This window comes from Lissotriton helveticus, chromosome 7, assembly GCF_964261635.1.
Source record: "Lissotriton helveticus chromosome 7, aLisHel1.1, whole genome shotgun sequence".
Classification (NCBI taxonomy): domain Eukaryota; kingdom Metazoa; phylum Chordata; class Amphibia; order Caudata; family Salamandridae; genus Lissotriton; species Lissotriton helveticus.
The window spans coordinates 1,954,174,902-1,954,191,819 of NC_136068.1; the positions used below are offsets into that span (position 1 = coordinate 1,954,174,902).

At 44.7% G+C, this 16,918-nt stretch overlaps 1 protein-coding gene across 1 annotated transcript in view; it reads left to right on the top strand.

Annotated features, from left to right (window-relative positions):
- Positions 1-339: 339 nt before the first annotated feature.
- Positions 340-16,918, top strand: part of LOC144770014 (E3 ubiquitin-protein ligase TRIM39-like) — a 278,653-nt gene continuing 262,074 nt past the window's right edge. The window contains exon 1 of the mRNA XM_078654207.1: positions 340-963. Within this exon, the coding sequence (XP_078510333.1) occupies positions 340-963 (624 nt within the window). The remainder of the gene's footprint in view (positions 964-16,918) is intronic.

Here is a 16,918-nt window from a genome sequence, read left to right on the forward strand (position 1 = left end):
CCGCCATCGCCAGGAATCTAATTAACAAGCATTGAAAATGTAATAGGTCTCGCCTTTGATTAAGTTAAAGCCACTTGCTCTGCTAATGGTATTGTACAACAAAGCAAATGGCTTTAACTTAATGAAAGGCGAGACCTATTGCATTTTCAACGCTTGTTGTTTCTCCCACGCTTGATAACCAATCAGAGCTTGCTGAGTGCTGCAGCCAATCGGAATGTGTATCCAATGAGAACGCCGCCTGACTGAAGCTCGTCCGTGGAAGTGGGGACAGTGTGGCCAATGAGAGGGCGCGCTGAAGAGGGTGAAGGTCACGAACCCGGAAGTGACCTCCGTCAGTGCATGGCGGCGGGCGGCACCGAGCGGAACCTCCAGGAGGAGCTGACCTGCTCGGTGTGCCTCGGGTACTTCGCGGACCCGGTGTTCACCGAGTGCGGCCACATCTTCTGCCGGGCATGCATCAGCCGCTGCGAGCAGGGCGCCGGGGGGGCCGGGGCGGCCGAGCTCCCGCGCCCCGAGAAGGAGCCCGCCGAGGCCGCGGCCCGCATGGAGGCCCTCCGGCTGGAGGCGGCGCGGCTCCCCCGCCGCGAGAGGGAGGCCGCCGAGCTGGAGGCCCAGATGGAGGCCCTGCGGCTGGACGCCGCCGCCGCCTGCTGCCCCGACAAGGAGGCTGCCCGGGCCCCCCGCCCTGAGCCGGGGGCGACGCAGCTCCTCTGCCCCGAGTGCAGGCGGAGCTTCACCGAGGGCAGCCTGCGGCCCATCCGGCGCATGCAGAGCATCGTGCCCCTGGTGAAGGACCTGCTCCGGCAGCCGCTGGTGGTGCGGGGCCTGTGCGGGGAGCACAACGAGCGGGCGCGGCACTTCTGCCGGGAGGAGGAGGAGCTCATCTGCCCGCTCTGCACCATCTCCGCCGCCCACAGGCCCCACGACGTGGTGGTCCTGGCCGAGGCCTACGAGGAGTACAAGGTGAGGAGCCAGGAGGGCCCCCCCAGGGTCTGTGAGAGAGAGGGGCCCCCAGGGTCTGAGGGGGCCCCCAGGGTCTGTGAGAGAGAGGGGACCCAGGGTCTGTGAGAGAGCCCCCCCCCCAGGGTCTGTGAGAGAGCCCCCCCCCCCAGGGTCTGTGAGAGAGAGGGGACCCAGGGTCTGTGAGAGAGCCCCCCCCCCAGGGTCTGTGAGAGAGCCCCCCCCCCAGGGTCTGTGAGAGAGCCCCCCCCCCAGGGTCAGAGGGGGTCCCCAGGGTCTGTGAGAGAGCCCCCCCCCAGGGTCTGTGAGAGAGAGCCCCCCCCCCCGGGTTTATTTATGTATTTATGCATTTTTATATAGCGCGGACTTTACCCGAAGGCGTCAGGGCGCTTCACAAAAGGAACAGAAATGAAACATAATAAGAAACATTACAAAAGAACAGATTACGAAAGCAAACGTTACGTTACGTAAGGTAATAGTGACAATTGTGAGCAAACAAAATACATGAGGTAGTAAAGGTAATAGTGACAATTGTCAGCAAACAAAATACATGAGGTAGTAAAAAGTGCACAAGAGGAAAAGTGACAAGTGTGCAGTTACAAGAGAGAACAAAGTATAATTTGAGGTATAATACTGCAAAAGGTGCTAGACACTCAGGCACAAGAACAAGCGTTACGTAGGCAAGGTGGCACTTGTGCAAGTATCAAAGGTAAAGACATGTGAGAGGTAGCAACCGTGTGTTACAAGGGCAAAGTGGTGTGTGCATGTTGCAAAAGGGCACCGAACACAAGTACATGGAAAGTACTGCAAAAAGGCAGACACTCCAACCACAGGAATACACTGGGAAGGCACTTCCATGGTCGTGGAAATTATCAGTAGTGGGGAGTCTTCCTCCAAATAGCAAGAGGACGTGAATTACTTTTGGAGATGTCTCTGGAGGAGGAGAACTTTGAGGTCCCTTTTGAAGGCCTGGGAGGAGGCGGTGGTCCGGAGCTGAGGCGGAAAGGAGTTCCAGACTCACTGCGTTGCCTGAAAAGGATTGGGCCATTGTTCTTTCCTTCTTGAAAGTGGGAGGTTCAAGCAGTAGATTCTCTGCATTGCGTGAAAGTCTAGAGCCTCCAGAGAGTTTGTTTATTCGCCAGGTAGCGGGGAGAGGAGGAGTGCAAGGCTTTGTGGGTGATACAAGCGGTCTTGTAGATAGCTCTAGCCTCGAAGGGAAGCCAGCGGAGGATAGATAACATCGGTGTGATGTGATCGCTTCTTTTGGCCCCATAAATGAAACGAGCTGCTGAATGGAAGACAGACTTAAGTGGGGACAGGTGAGATTTGGGGAGGCCAGTAAGAAGAGAATTGGTCTGTGAGAGAGGCCCCCCCCCCAGGGTCTGTGAGAGAGAGAGGGGCCCCCTGGGGTCTGTGAGAGAGAGGGGTCCAAGGGTCTGTGAGAGAGGGCCTAGGGCAGAGGTCTTCAAACTTTAGGATGCCGAGACCCCTTCTCCCCCCCCCCCTCCCCCCCCCATTCAACATTTTCGGGTATAAGGATCCCCTCCGGGCAAACATTTCTAAACCTGCAGGCAGGGCTACTGGAATTATGAGGCAGGTGAGGACCAAATTACACGACAGGCTTGAACAAATTGTGTTGTATGAAAATGTAAATAATGTTATGTGATGCCGCGTATTTTGGGTTAGCATTGCTGCATTATTTTTACACACAGTAACACGGAGAAACGATTTCACCCTATCAGTACCAGTTTATAACCAAAATTCAGCAATTAACGTCAGAAAGATGTCTATTTAACCCTTGTGACTGGCCTTCCACTCGACTACGTGCTGCCACATTAGAAGCTCACCTTGCCCTGGCCGGGATCAGCAAGGCTCCCTTAGAACCCTGGCGATCTTGTGCAGAGTTAAGCAGCTTACCTATGCCGCTTTCCTCTCACACCCTCTGCTCTCCTAATCCCAGATCCCTCTCAATTTTCAGTCCACTTCTATCACCCCTTTTTTTTACAATTTCTGAACTCTTCCCATTCAACCTCTCACTTCACCTTTAACCACCTTCTGACATTCTGTCTTTTCACTGCCCTCATCTCCAACAGTCGCTCGCATTTATCGCATGGCCTCTCTGGCCCCGTCACCTCCTGTGCCCCTCAGCACTTCTCATTCACCTCAAGTCTCTCCATTCAAATTTTTGTCTATTTGTATTGATCCAGCGCCTCTATAGAAAATATGTCATAGCAACGCTACCCAACTCCACAATTCTCACCATTAATCATAAAACACTCACAAGGCCCATAAACTAACGTGACATATTTTGAGCAACTGAATCATGTGAACTAATTAATAAACCTATTCACAAATTATATACACATTTATATATAACTGTAGTAAAATGACTTCACCATGGTTTTTTATAAAGCTCTGTTTAATTAAGCCACTTAGGCAAATGGATCTGCTGATGGTAACTAAAAGTCATGAAATAACAAGGCCAGCTTGTTTTTCAAAAATCTTATTTATTAACTATTTATTCGAGGAAAGTGCATTTTATTAGAATCTTTTTATTTAAGCAGCATTATTTGAAGAATAGCAATTTGAAACAACAGTTTTCAAGCAAAATCAATTAGCATGATTGAAATGAAGACTAAACAGTTTTCCATCACCTAAGCCCTATTTCCCTGTCTAAAACTCACTTTGCCTAAAGAAATTTAAAGTAAAAGTAATTTAACCCTATTGATCCTTACGTGATCCAAAGAGTCCGTCAGCACGTCACACCCATCTGGATTCGGAAAGCGAGAAGCGCCCTCCCTCCAAACGGGTCAGTTTTTATACCTTTTTCCCTAACTAATCTCACTAAAATGAATACTTTTCCCTGCCATCCAAAGTTTTGATTGGCTGACAAACGTCATACCACATAATGTCGTCATCTTTTCGAAACCTAGTTCCAACTCTCTTAGAGTCTATTGTCTCTTATTCACAAGTCACGCAGCTTCCTCTAAAATGAAACATTTGTAAATGTCAGTCTGTGACTTCCTTAGCTTGACAATCTCTCTGCCGGTTTCCGACCTTGGCTAGTCCGACCAAGAGCACGAATAGTTAATTGTTCAATTGAACTTGCATTTTTCAAACGTGACAAAAACTTTCCACGCTGGGCTCTTGCTTTTTCTGAACAGGACTTCGACAACTCCATATTAAAGTCGTACTAGGCCTCAAGCCTTTTTCTCAGTAACTAGTATTCAAACAAACACAAAAGAATAATTAATGCAAGAATTAGAAATCATTCTGTTACCCACCCACCTTTGCTAATTATTAACCCATTATTAAATGTTACCTAGCAGAAGCAAATGAAGCAACAAACAGAATTGTGCAACATTAAAAACAAAAAGACAAAACATGAGCACACAGAAATAAGCACATGCTATTAATAAAACAGCCGCATTTAATTCTGACAAAACAATAGACAGGATTAGTTCATTATTTTTTTTACAAACAAGCATTTGCAACATAAAGCACATATATTAGTTTCCCACGTGTAATGATCTGCAATTTAATCTAGGTTGGTTAATAATTTTCACTTCACACATGTTAATATTATTATTTATTATGGAAGTTCAACTTTGCGAGTTGAAATAAATATATTTCTAAATTTCGCTCCATCAACTCCCTCATCTGGTGATTTCAAAATCACCAAACCACACCCAAAAATTTAGCAACATTTTTATCCCAAAGATGAACATATTTTGATCTACACTGTTAGTATTTCTGAAGACTTGTCTCAGCTGTTTGTCTGCAACTCTCATATTGAGTTCTACGAAACTCTTCCAGTTCTATTTCTCTCTCCTGTTCCTTTCTGATCTTGTATATTCTTTTCTTTTCCCTCCGGTATTTCTTTCTCTTGTGTAACATGCAACTGATCTTCAACAACAGTATCACAAAGACTATAACTAATAAAGGTGTCAGTATTTTGCCAAGAATTGAACCACCAATCTCTTGAAACCAGGTTTTGATTGCTGCAAATCTTTTGGATAAACGTTCTGAAAAATCATCCTCTTCTAAGGGTACAATTTCTGATTGCAACTCAGTGATATTTTTGATATACATCTCAATACCCTGACTCTTATCTGGGATATAGGTACAGCAGTGTTGGACATGTAAAATGCCACAGACTCCTCCCTCTTTTGCTAACAGAATGTCTAAAGCAAGACGATTCTGCATTACCATGAACCGAATAGCAATGAGCTCAGTATCCACTAATTGGAAACCACTAGCTGTGTCAGTTGACAACCTGTCGACAATTTTCTGATTCTACCTGCATTCAGGGTTATACCCACTAAAGGTATCACTGCTTCAAAAATGTCTCCCAAAATTTCTGAGAAACTTTCTCTTTTGTATCTGTTCAAATGATTGCTGATTTCAAATGAACCTTCTGCATTTCTGTCAACATGAAATATTTTCGGAAAAACCAATCCTACAAAACACGTCCCATACAAGTGATCAGGGAGGTTGTAGTAAGCTTTATCTCCACATACAAAATAAATCCCAGGATAAATTGGATCCTTGCCACCTTTAAATCCCCAACCCCCCATGATTTGATAAGTGTCCTCACAATGACTCGCACCTACAACATATTTGTCAAACCAAGTATTGTCTCTCCTAATGCAAAATTTACCACTAATTGGTTTGTCTATGTGTATAGCAACATTCTCAAATTATATACCATTACGTTTTTCGTCCTCTAACTGCCAGAATTTAGATTTGGTCTGCTTGAGCATCTCATTTCTTTTGTAGATTGCTCTCCTTTCCTCAACTAGATTCAGGAAAGACTTTTCCTCAGTTCTCAATTAACATGTTAAATTATTTCTAAAAGTATACTCATAGGTGAGTTCATTTGTCACTATGAAAAATTCCCTCATCTGTTTGGCTTGTTTGTACTTATTCAAGCTTTTCTCAATTTTCAGGTTTGCAAAGATCTCATCATGGTTGGAATAGTAATACTCCAAACGACCAGTCTGATCAAATAAGCTAGCTATCACACTGCAGGTTATGCCATAAGTAAGAGGAAGCATATTATAGGTAACTCCCGCCGGAACAGAAGCAGGCAGTTTCACACAAATATAGCAATCATTGACTTCCATGACTTTTACATGTTCAGCCAGAAGTCTTGAAAAAGTATTACTACAAAAATCACCAACAGATCTATCTTGATGAATCTCTGCTCTATGATCAATAACTCTGCTAGTTTTGCCTGTTGCACTATGTTTATCTTGTTTAACTGAAGCTTTGCTCGTCATATTGGCCTTATACGTTTCCTTGTCAATTCCAAAAGGGAAAATGACGGCTAGAACTAACCAAAACAGGATTATTAGGACCACACAAATCAAAGACATTTTACAGCATCTCTTAAAGATTGAGCATCTTGAACTGTTATTTACAAAAACGTATGGCATTTGCACTAAGTTTTGAAAATAAAACATTTAAAATGTCTAAATTCTAACAGCCCCCTTTTTTTTTTTTTTTTTTTTTTTTTTTTTTTTTATTAAATTAAACCCTCACCTTCTAACAGTTTTTCTTCGACCTTGCGTCACAATTTGTTTTTCAACTAACACAATTTCTTCGACCTTGTGTCACCTAACACAATTTCTTCAGCCTTATGCCAAAAACGAAAACCCTAAATTTTAACAGAAAATACTTCAATCGTTGTCACTATTGTCATCTACCTCTTCCTGACTGCTACTGTTGATCTCCACTACAGGTGGAATAATTATGTAAGTCCATTCAGGTGACTTATATTTTTGGTTCGGTTTCACAACTCTTTTTGCCCTTCTACTAATGACTTCTATTTTCTTTCCTGCCTCACTTTTCTTTTCAGGATCTTTTTTGACTTGATATCTCGTTAATTTGCTCATTTGATCTGTGTACCACTTTGAATTTCAGGCCTTCATTTTCTCTTTGCCAGTTATCACCTTTTCCCAGTAATTTCTTTTTTGGCTCGGTCACATTACACTCTGTTCTCCAAGCTCTTTTTCTGAAATTTCTTATTTGAGAATCTTCATCACTCTCATCAGTTTCACTGTCAGAAATTTGAATTCTGGACTCGGGTACTTCTTTACTCGGCAGCTTCACTCCGTTAGGAACATCATCTTTATAGCTGGTACTTGGCAATTCGTCGTCGTCGTCTTCTTCTTCTTCTTCAATTACCTTCAACTTCCCAGTTTCAGATTTCCTGTTCCTGCTTTCAGAGCTTCTTTTCTGCTTTTCAATACTCTCCTGGTCTTGAATCACAACTTGATCAGTCTCTTCCTCTACTTCTTTTTCTAGCAGATCTTCATCATTTTCTGAGTCTTGTATCACAATTTCCAAATCTTTTTCTTTCAATGCTTGATTTTCATTCAAACTTTCCAGATGTCGACTTTCTTGTCGATCTTCAGGATCTGAATTTTTCTCAGGTTCTTCTTCAGAATCTGAATCAGCAGTGGTGTTACTTTCTTCGTCAGAATTTTCAAGTTTAGGTACACGAATAGTATGGATCGCGTGGATCCACCTCTTCAAACCCTTGCACTTCACTGCATTTGTTGTGACTAGAATGACTTGTCTTGGTTTCTGCCACCTAGGTACTAGACAGTTTCTTCTTCGATGAAATTTTGTCCTCACCTGGTAACAGATCATGTGCTTGCTCTTTTTCTCTTGTTTGCACTTCAGGTCCCACCTGATTGAACACAGAAGTTACGACGTCTGACAAGTTCCTGCAGTACTCCAAAATGACGCTATCATTAATAGTCATCAACTTTCTTACCGGTATAAATGCCTGTCTCATAACTCTGCCCATGAGAATGTCATGTGGGCTTAAACCTGTCTTTTTATCAGGTGTACTTCTCAGAGACATCAAAACAAGTGGAAGTGCATCTGTCCACTTCATACCTGTAGCTAGACACATTTTTCCGATTCTATTTTTAATAGTACCGTTCACTTGCTCCACAACACCTGATGCGTCCGGTCTGTAAGCACAATGCAGTTTCTGTTCTATGTTTAAAGCTCCACAAACCAATTGTAACAATCTGTTTTCAAAATGTCTTCCACAGTCACCGGAAAACCGTACCTAGGTATAATTTCCCTTAAAAGTAATTTTGCCACAGTAATTGAATCATTGTGACGGGTGGGAAACGCTTCAGCCCACCTTGAAAACAGACCGATTATTACAAGGACATAACGCAATTTGTTGTGTGGTGGCATGTCAATGAAATCCATTTGCAACCTGGTTAAAGGACCACCCTCCCGTCCTATGGTTCCCATGCTCACAACTGTTTTTCTGTTGGGGTTCATTTGTTGGCAAATCAAGCACCTCTGGCAAAAAGATTCTGCAATAATTCTGAACTCTGGATTGAACCAAGTCTGTCTGAAAAGCCTAATCATGGAATCTCTTCCAATATGTCCCTGACCATGATACATCCTAGCTATGTCAGCAATCATGCTGTTTTGTAAAACTGGTCTGCCGTCTTTATAAGTCCAAATTCCATCCTCATCTCGCTGTCTACATTCTGCCTTCAACCATGTGTTTTTCTCCTCATCACTTGCTTCGTCTTGTAAATCTTTAACTCCCTGCCATGTTTCAACTACTGATGTTAGCATATTTGAGCTCAAGACATGTTCATCATTCTTTTCCCGATTAATTGAAAAATTGTTTTTCGCACAGAAATAGGCAATCTCGTCTGCATAGGCATTTCCTTTAGTGATAAAGCCCTCACCTTTTTTGTGAGCCGCACATTTCACGACAGCAATCTTTTCTGGTAATTAAATGCCATCGATCAATCTTTTAATCAGTTTTGAATTTCTGATGGGAGTACCTGCAGTCAGACCACATAATGTCATCATCTTTTCGAAGCCCGACTCTCTTATAGTCTATTGTCTCTTATTCACAAGTCACGCAGCTTCCTCCAAAACGAAACATTTGTAAATGTCAGTCCGTGACTTCCTTAGCTTGACAATCTCTCTGCCGGTTTCCGACCTTGGCTAGTCCGACCAAGAGCACGAATAGTTCATTGTTCAATTGAACTTGCATTTTTTTAAACGTGACAAAAACTTTCCACGCTGGGCTCTTGCTTTTTCTGAACAGGACTTCGACAACTCAATATTAAAGTCGTACTAGGCCTCAAGCCTTTTTCGCAGTAACTAGTATTCAAACAAATACAAAAGAATAACAGAATGAATTAGAAATCATTCTGTTACCCACCCACCCACCTTTGCTAATTATTAACCCATTAATAAATGTTACCTAGCAGAAGCAAATAAAGCAACAAACAGAATTGTGCAACATTAAAAACGAAAAGACAAAACATGAGCACACAGAAATAAGCACATACCATTAATAAAACAGCCGCATTTATTTCTGACAAAACAATAGACAGGATTAGTTCATTATTTTTTTACAAACAAGCATTTGCAACATAAAGCACATATATGAGCACATATATTAGTTTCTCACGTGTAATGATCTGCAATTTAATCTAGGTTGGTTAATAATTTTCACTTCACACATGTTAATATTATTATTTATTATGGAAGTTCAACTTTGAGAGTTGAAATAAATATATTTCTAAATCTCGCTCCATCAGTATCTTGCACCTGTTCAGTCCCCCCCGTTCACCTTCCACACCTTTGTTCTTCCACACCTTCTTGAACCAACGTCCCTCTCCCCTGTTACCTCCGCACCAGTGCCTAATTTGAGCAGTGGTTTCCAGTGCTTGGCACTGGCACATAATTGTGCACACTAGCACTATGAGAGACTGCCACAGTGGCTCTGTCTAATCTGTGTAATTTAGAGATGAGCAGAACAGTTGCTTATTAATTCAATGTACATTAAACATAAACTCCGGACACCCATGCCATTCTTATAACTTTGGAGGCTTGAAATAGTCTGAATAGTCACTTGTACAAGTGTTATGGTTCGTACATTTACCGGGCAAACAAGGCAATCAGTGGGTGGTTAAAGTTGCAGTGGCCTACTGGTGAGAGCCCTGACGCATGTTTTATTACAAATTAATCACTGCTCAGCACCCACCCCAGTACTCCCCCTCTTCCCCTATCACTGCTGTCCCGCACCCAGTCCTATGAATACGGTTGCCAGCTCATTATTTTGATGTTCCAGATGGTTAAAAAATAAGCAGTCACCTAAAACTGTATTTTCAGCACTTATCGGTGCATACTTAGAAATATAAATAGAAAGCACTTTTAATTGTGTTCTAGGGCTGCCTCAATGATCGATAAAGGGAAAAAAAGACAGAAAAGTCACATAACAAATGGATACATATTTTTTTATTTAGAAGTCTATTTAGTGTCGGATGTTTTATCAGGCTCTTTAAACAACACAGGGCTGGCATTTTCTTTTGGCAAACCTACTTTATATTACTTTCCATGAAATGCATTCTCACACTACCCCAGTAAATGTAAAACGCAAATGTATGGAATAGGCAGAGTGGGGGCCCAGGGGGTACTGGAACTAGAAAAAACCTCAAGCCTGCCTCTGTAACCAGTTTACTAAAGGTATGTAAATATGCTAATGGTCTTTAATGACCCGTGAAACTCGGGGTGTGCCGGAGATAAGACAGCAGACACTGCCCTGCCGAGCCCCCAGCAGCTCCAGCTGCACTCCAGCAGCCCTGGCTGAGACACACAACGGGGGAGGAGGTGGGCTGGAGCTATGGGCCTGGGTAGAAGTGTGAAGGGAATGCGCGACCCCCTTCCTATCACTCCACGGCCCCACAGTTTGAATACCCCTGGCCCATGGTCTGTGTGAGGGCCCCATGGTCTGTGTGTAGGGGCCCCCCGGGGGTCTGTGTGTGGGGCCCCCCGGGGGTCTGTGTGTGGGGCCCCCAGGGGTCTGTGAGAGAGAGAGGGACCCCTGGGGTCTGTGAGAGAGAGGGGCCCCAGGGTCTGTGAGAGAGGCCCTAGGGCAGAGGTTTTCAAACTTTAGGATGCCGAGACATACCAATTCAACATTTTCAGGTATAAGGATCCCCTCCGGACAAAAATTTCTAAACCTGTAGGCAGGGCTACTGAAAATATGAGGCAGGTGAGGACTAAATTACACGACCGGCTTGACCAAATTGTGTTGTGTGAAAATGTAAATAATGTTATGTGATGCCGCGTATTTTGGGTTAGCATTGCTACATTATTTTTACACACAGTAACACTGAGAAACGATTTCACCCTATCAGTGCCAGTTTATAACCAAAATTCAGCAATTAACGTCAGAAAGATGTCTATTTAACCCTTGTGATGGGCCTTCCACTCCACGGGACTACGTGCTGCCACATTAGAAGCTCACCTGGCCCTGGCCGGGATCAGCAGGGCTCCCTTAGAACCCTGGCGGTCTTGTGCAGAGTTAAGCAGTTTACCTATGCCGCTTTCCTCTCACACCCTCTGCTCTCCTAATCCCAGATCCCTCTCTCAATTTTCAGTCCACTTCTATCACCCCTTTTTTACAATTTCTGAATGTTGGACTTGGCCCTTCCTGCTGGGTCATCCCTAAACCTTTTGCCATTTTCCTCCTATATTTCCTCTGACCTGTTTTTGTTGGTTTAATGACTCTGGGCACTTTACCACTGCTGACCAGTGCTAAAGTGCTTATGCTCTCCCTATGTAAAGTGTATACATTGATTGGTGTCCATGTTTGGCTTATTTTCGCACTGCCAGCTCTAAACCTCTATCTGAGTGATTGGCCCCCGAGCGCCTTGGGTGCAGCATACACCTCTCCTGCCTCTGCCCACTTCGTGTGAGCATTGAGGCTGGGCGCACCAGAGGCATAGAGCGCGCTGAGAGCAGTGCGCTGGCAGTGTGATTGCTTGTACGGCTTGTACCAGCCGTTCCCAGCAACCGCACCGCACGCGAGAAGCGTGAGGTTTCGCAGGGCTCCTACCGCGAAGCAGCACAAAGCGTACTAGAGCGCTACGAAGCGCATAGAGGGACTAAGGAGCACCAAACCTGCAAGGAAGTGGGCAGAAGGCCCCCTAGTATCGCTATAAAGAACTGTGGCACCCCTGGTGAAAGTATTGGGACATTTAAACAAGTAACTGGAACCCTGATTGCAAAGTCATAAGACTGTATTTATAAGCCTGCTTGAAATATACATAAAGGAGATATATTTTTACACCACCTACAGTCTAGTGTCATTGTGTGGTGGGTTGGTAGCTGTTGTGTGTGATACTGCAATTGTTTAACCATATGTGCTCCAGAGATTAGCCTAGACTGCTTGCGCCACACTACCTAGAGGGTGAGCAGGGGTTATTTCTGTGAGTAATCCTTTGCCCTGAGTTAGAGGAGAGGGTCCCTGCTTGTCGCCAGTGCTGCACTGCGCCAACCAGAGACACCCAATTCTAACACTGAATTCTTCCCATTCAACCTCTCACTTCACCTTTAACCACCTTCTGCCATTCTCTCTCTTCACTGCCCTCATCTCTAACAGTCGCTCGCATTTATCTTTACCTGAGTCCGACAATCAGTTGCAGTACTTTGTCACTGCAACAATGAATGAACGTGAAGCAAAAAAGAGTGAGTACTTGGACGCTTCAGTATAAGAAGCAGGTGTATGGATGAGTGATCACACCCATAGCAAAATAATATTTGGTCCACAAGCCACTGCAACGGGTTGTTGAAGACTTAAGGGAAGCAGGAACCTGTGTTCGGCTCACCATGCATTCTCCCGGTCAGAGGTAAATGGGGCAAAGTGTCACACTCTATTGTGATATGACAGGGACATTACAGCTAAACACATACCCGTGGTGCATTCCACCTATAAGTTCCCTTTCTTACCTCTGTCGGTGTTTGAACCACGTCAAAGAGAGGTGCTGGCATCTATTCGTTTTATGCAGCTATTTACTTTTTAAATTGATGACTTTAAATCAAAATGGATGCTCATGTCTGACTTTCAAACAAAAAAAAGCATTCTCTTGTATTTTTAGGTCGAAGCACGACCTGCATTCAATGCGAAGCATTGATTGTGGTCAGCTTCGACAACTACTTCCTCTTTTGTAATCGGATGTAAGATTCCACAGCTTTCATTAAGTGTCCCGAGGTCCTGCTGTCACGTTAATCGGATACAGGGGTTCCCTCTTCTGGAGTAGCTAAATGCTAGCCTGTATTGCAAGTCTGTGATGCGTCACATGTCTCTTGGATGGTAGTTGGTATAGAAATTGTTGATGTTTGCGGTGGTGACGAGGCTTCCTTTCCAATAATTGGCATGCTGGTGAGATCACTGCACAAGAGAAGGGGTCAGGCACTGTTGATAGCTAAACGTGCCAACGTTGTAAAGAAGCTCCAATAAAACTCGCAATAGAAAAGTATTGGGCTGAAATATTGTTTGGACAGTCCTAACATAATGTTAAGTATTTGATAATATAAATAACTAATAATTACTACTATAAATAAACTGAAGTACATCTAAACAATAGTTACTTTAGACCTCAGTATTATAGGCATGCCCCCTTACACACTGCCCACTCCAAACTGCCCCCTCACACTCTTCCCCCTCACACTCTTCCCCCTCACACTCTGCCCCCTCACACTCTGCCCCCTCACACTCTGCCCCCTCACACTCTGCCCCCTCACACTCTGCCCCCTCACACTCTGCCCCCTCACACTCTGCCCCCTCACACTCTGCCCCCTCACACTCTGCCCCCTCACACTCTGCCCCCTCACACTCTGCCCCCTCACACTCTGCCCCCTCACACTCTGCCCCCTCACACTCTGCCCCCTCACACTCTGCCCCCTCACACTCTGCCCCCTCACACTCTGCCCCCTCACACTCTGCCCCCTCACACTCTGCCCCCTCACACTCTGCCCCCTCACACTCTGCCCCCTCACACTCTGCCCCCTCACACACTGACCCTTCACATATTACTCACTCACACTACTTTATGGCACACACACTGCACAATCACACCCCTCACACACTGCCCCCTCACACATTGCTCACTCACACTACTTTAAGGCACACACACAGCACAATCACACCCACACCTTCACACACTGCACCCTCACACACTGCACCCTCACACACGGCCCTCTCACACACTGCCCCCCTCACACATTAGCCCCCACTCGTCACCACAACATCACTCAGCGCCACCACAGCATCAATCTGTGCAACCATTCAACAACAACTGGTTCAAATATGTTCTCTCAATGTTTCAAACTTTATTACAAATGTCACCAAAAAATGTTAATATTTCACTTCTGTTCTTAGATTTTCGTCACAATAAAATACACTGAACATAATCTTCACAAAAGTTATTTCCAAAAGTTTAAGCTATTGCCATTATAAATTACAATAACTTTAATTTAATTTAAGTATTAATTGTTTAAAAAAATAAAAACCATTGTTATTTGTAATATCAATATATGTAACTCACGTAAATACAACACATATTGCATTACAAATGCTATAAGTGTCACATTTGCGAAAGGTATAACTATTGGCATTGTAAATGACAAAGCTATTAATTTCGCTATTTTCAAAAACACAATTAAAAAATGTGTCAGTTACAATACCAATAGCTCAACTTTCCATGAAATGCATTCTCACACTACCCCAGTAAATGTAAAATGCAAATGTATAGAATAGGCAGAGTGGGGGCCCAGGGCTACTGGAACTAGAAAAAACCCGAAGCCTGCCTCTGTAACCAGTTTACTAAAGGTATGTAAATATGCTAATGGTCTTTGGTCTTTAATGACCTGTGAAAAACTCAGGCTGTGCCGGAGATAAGACTCCAGACACTGCCCTGCCGAGCCCCCAGCAGCTCCAGCTGCACTCCAGCAGCCCTGGCTGAGACACACGACCGGGGAGGAGGAGGGTGGGCTGAAGCTATGGGCCTGAGCAGAAGTGTGAAGGGAAGGAGCGTGGGTGAGGCAAGATGGCGGCCGCTTGACCCGAGTGAGTGTTACCTCCCTGTCCGGCGTTTGTAGAATGGATTACTGCTCGAGAGTGGAGAGGCTCTTATTGAATTAAAAGACATTTAAGGGTCGGAGACATTCAGGAGAATATCTTGGCACGATTTGGCGGCAGGTAATGAGGCGAAATCTCATGTTTACGGCGCGGCATGACTGGAACCCTTGGTTATGGGCAGCACGGCTCTCTGTAACCACCCTCCGGAGCCCAGCACACCTGTGGGTCTGGAAGGTGTGGTCTGCGGAGAGCCAAGTGCCGGAAGCGGCGTTCGGAGAGCTCGAATGCCGCCTCGCAAGAATGAGAAAGCTTCAGCTAGAACTACGGAGTATTCCTCGGCATCAATGAAGGGAACGCCGGTACCAGCGCTTGAGAAAGAGAAAGCCGGCAAATCTCAAAAGACGGAGAAAGCAGCATTAAAGACATTGGCGGTGAGTCTTAAGGGCTCAGTGAAAGGGAAGCCTCTGGATAAGACTCAGCCCCATGCCAATTCGAATGAGAAAGGCAGGAACCGGGAGATCGGGACTTTGACTCCAGGTGTAGTCTGCACTGGAAAGGAGAGATTAGTAACAGTCCCTGGGATGTTTTCAGGGAAAGGGACGGAGATTTAAATTCCGGCACACAGTGCAAAAGCGCCGCCCGAGACTGCAGGGGGTGCTGAGATTGATAAAAATACCGAGATGTCCGAGGAAAGTACTAAAGGTTTAAAAGTTATAGTGATAGTGCCTGTGCCAGGTATAGAATAGTCTAGAGAAATATTGCAGGATACTGAGGACTCTGTAATTCCCGGAGTAGAAGGCGAGGTAGAGAGGGGGAGTGTTCCTAATCCCTCATTAGTGCCTACTGTTGTCGAGTCTGGAGGGAGTGAAAACATTATGAAGAGCCCTTTGCAAATTGCGGATCAGGAAATTATATTCCTCACTCCCTTCGGGGAAAGGGCATATTCGGGCTCAGCTGGGGGTAGTTACCAGGATGCCCAGGATGGCAACAGTTTTTTTTCATTAGCAGAGGACTCTGAGTCAACTGTAGACTCTGCGGAGGAAGATTTAATGTCGGGCAAAGAGAGCGGGAGCCCTCCTAAAACTGGGGATACCTTAAGGAAGGTGACTATGTTCCATGCTAAAGGAAGGAAGCTGTCTAAACAGGGATTTAAGGCAGGTGACAGTGATGGTTCTTAGGCAGGCAACAACCTGCAATGGGACTACCTACATGCCACTACTAGCCTCGCAGAAGCTGAAGGGCCAAGTACACATGAAGAACAAGTAGGGGGCCCCAGAGGAGAAACGGATTCATCTCCTTCTAACTTTCAGATTTATGCTATGTTAAAATCCATTCAAAGTAAGGCAAGGCAGGAGCATAAGAGGGCTCAGCTGGCCACTATGAAGATACAAGGGGCCATCCGTAAGAACATGAAGGCTTGCTCAGAGGTAATTGCTAAGACCACGGCTCTTGAAGAACGTGGGGCTCGAGGCTGGATTACAGGGCGCAGAAGAGAAAACCACCGCCAATGATCAAAAGCTAATAGATATCATGTGGAAGCTTGAAGACTCCGAGAATCGGCTACGTAGGAATAATTTAAGACTGCTTGAAATTGAAGAGAAGGCCGAGGGGCAAGACATAAGAGGATTTGTTGTGAAATTGTTCAAAGCTGCATTTCCGTAACTTTCTCATTGGTGTTGGGAGTCAGAATCCAAAGAGTCCATAGGTTTCTGTTCTCTATAAAAAAGAACTCTGGTCCTGAAACAAAACCTCGGGCTATACTAATTTTTTGCTGAGGCAAGCCATTTTCGAAAAGGCGCGTCCAGACGCTAAAAGATCTGCAGACGGGCATTCTTTCTTTGTTCGGCCCGATTTTTGCCATGTAACCGTGGAACGGAGGTGGCGTCTCCGTTCGCTGATTACTCCTTTCCAAAAGAAGGGATGTGAGGTTTATTTAATGAACCCCGCACGGTTATAGGTCATCATCCATGGCAAGACACAGGTATTTTCTTCTGAAATACAAGCTGAGCTGTTTTTGAACAAACTTTCTGA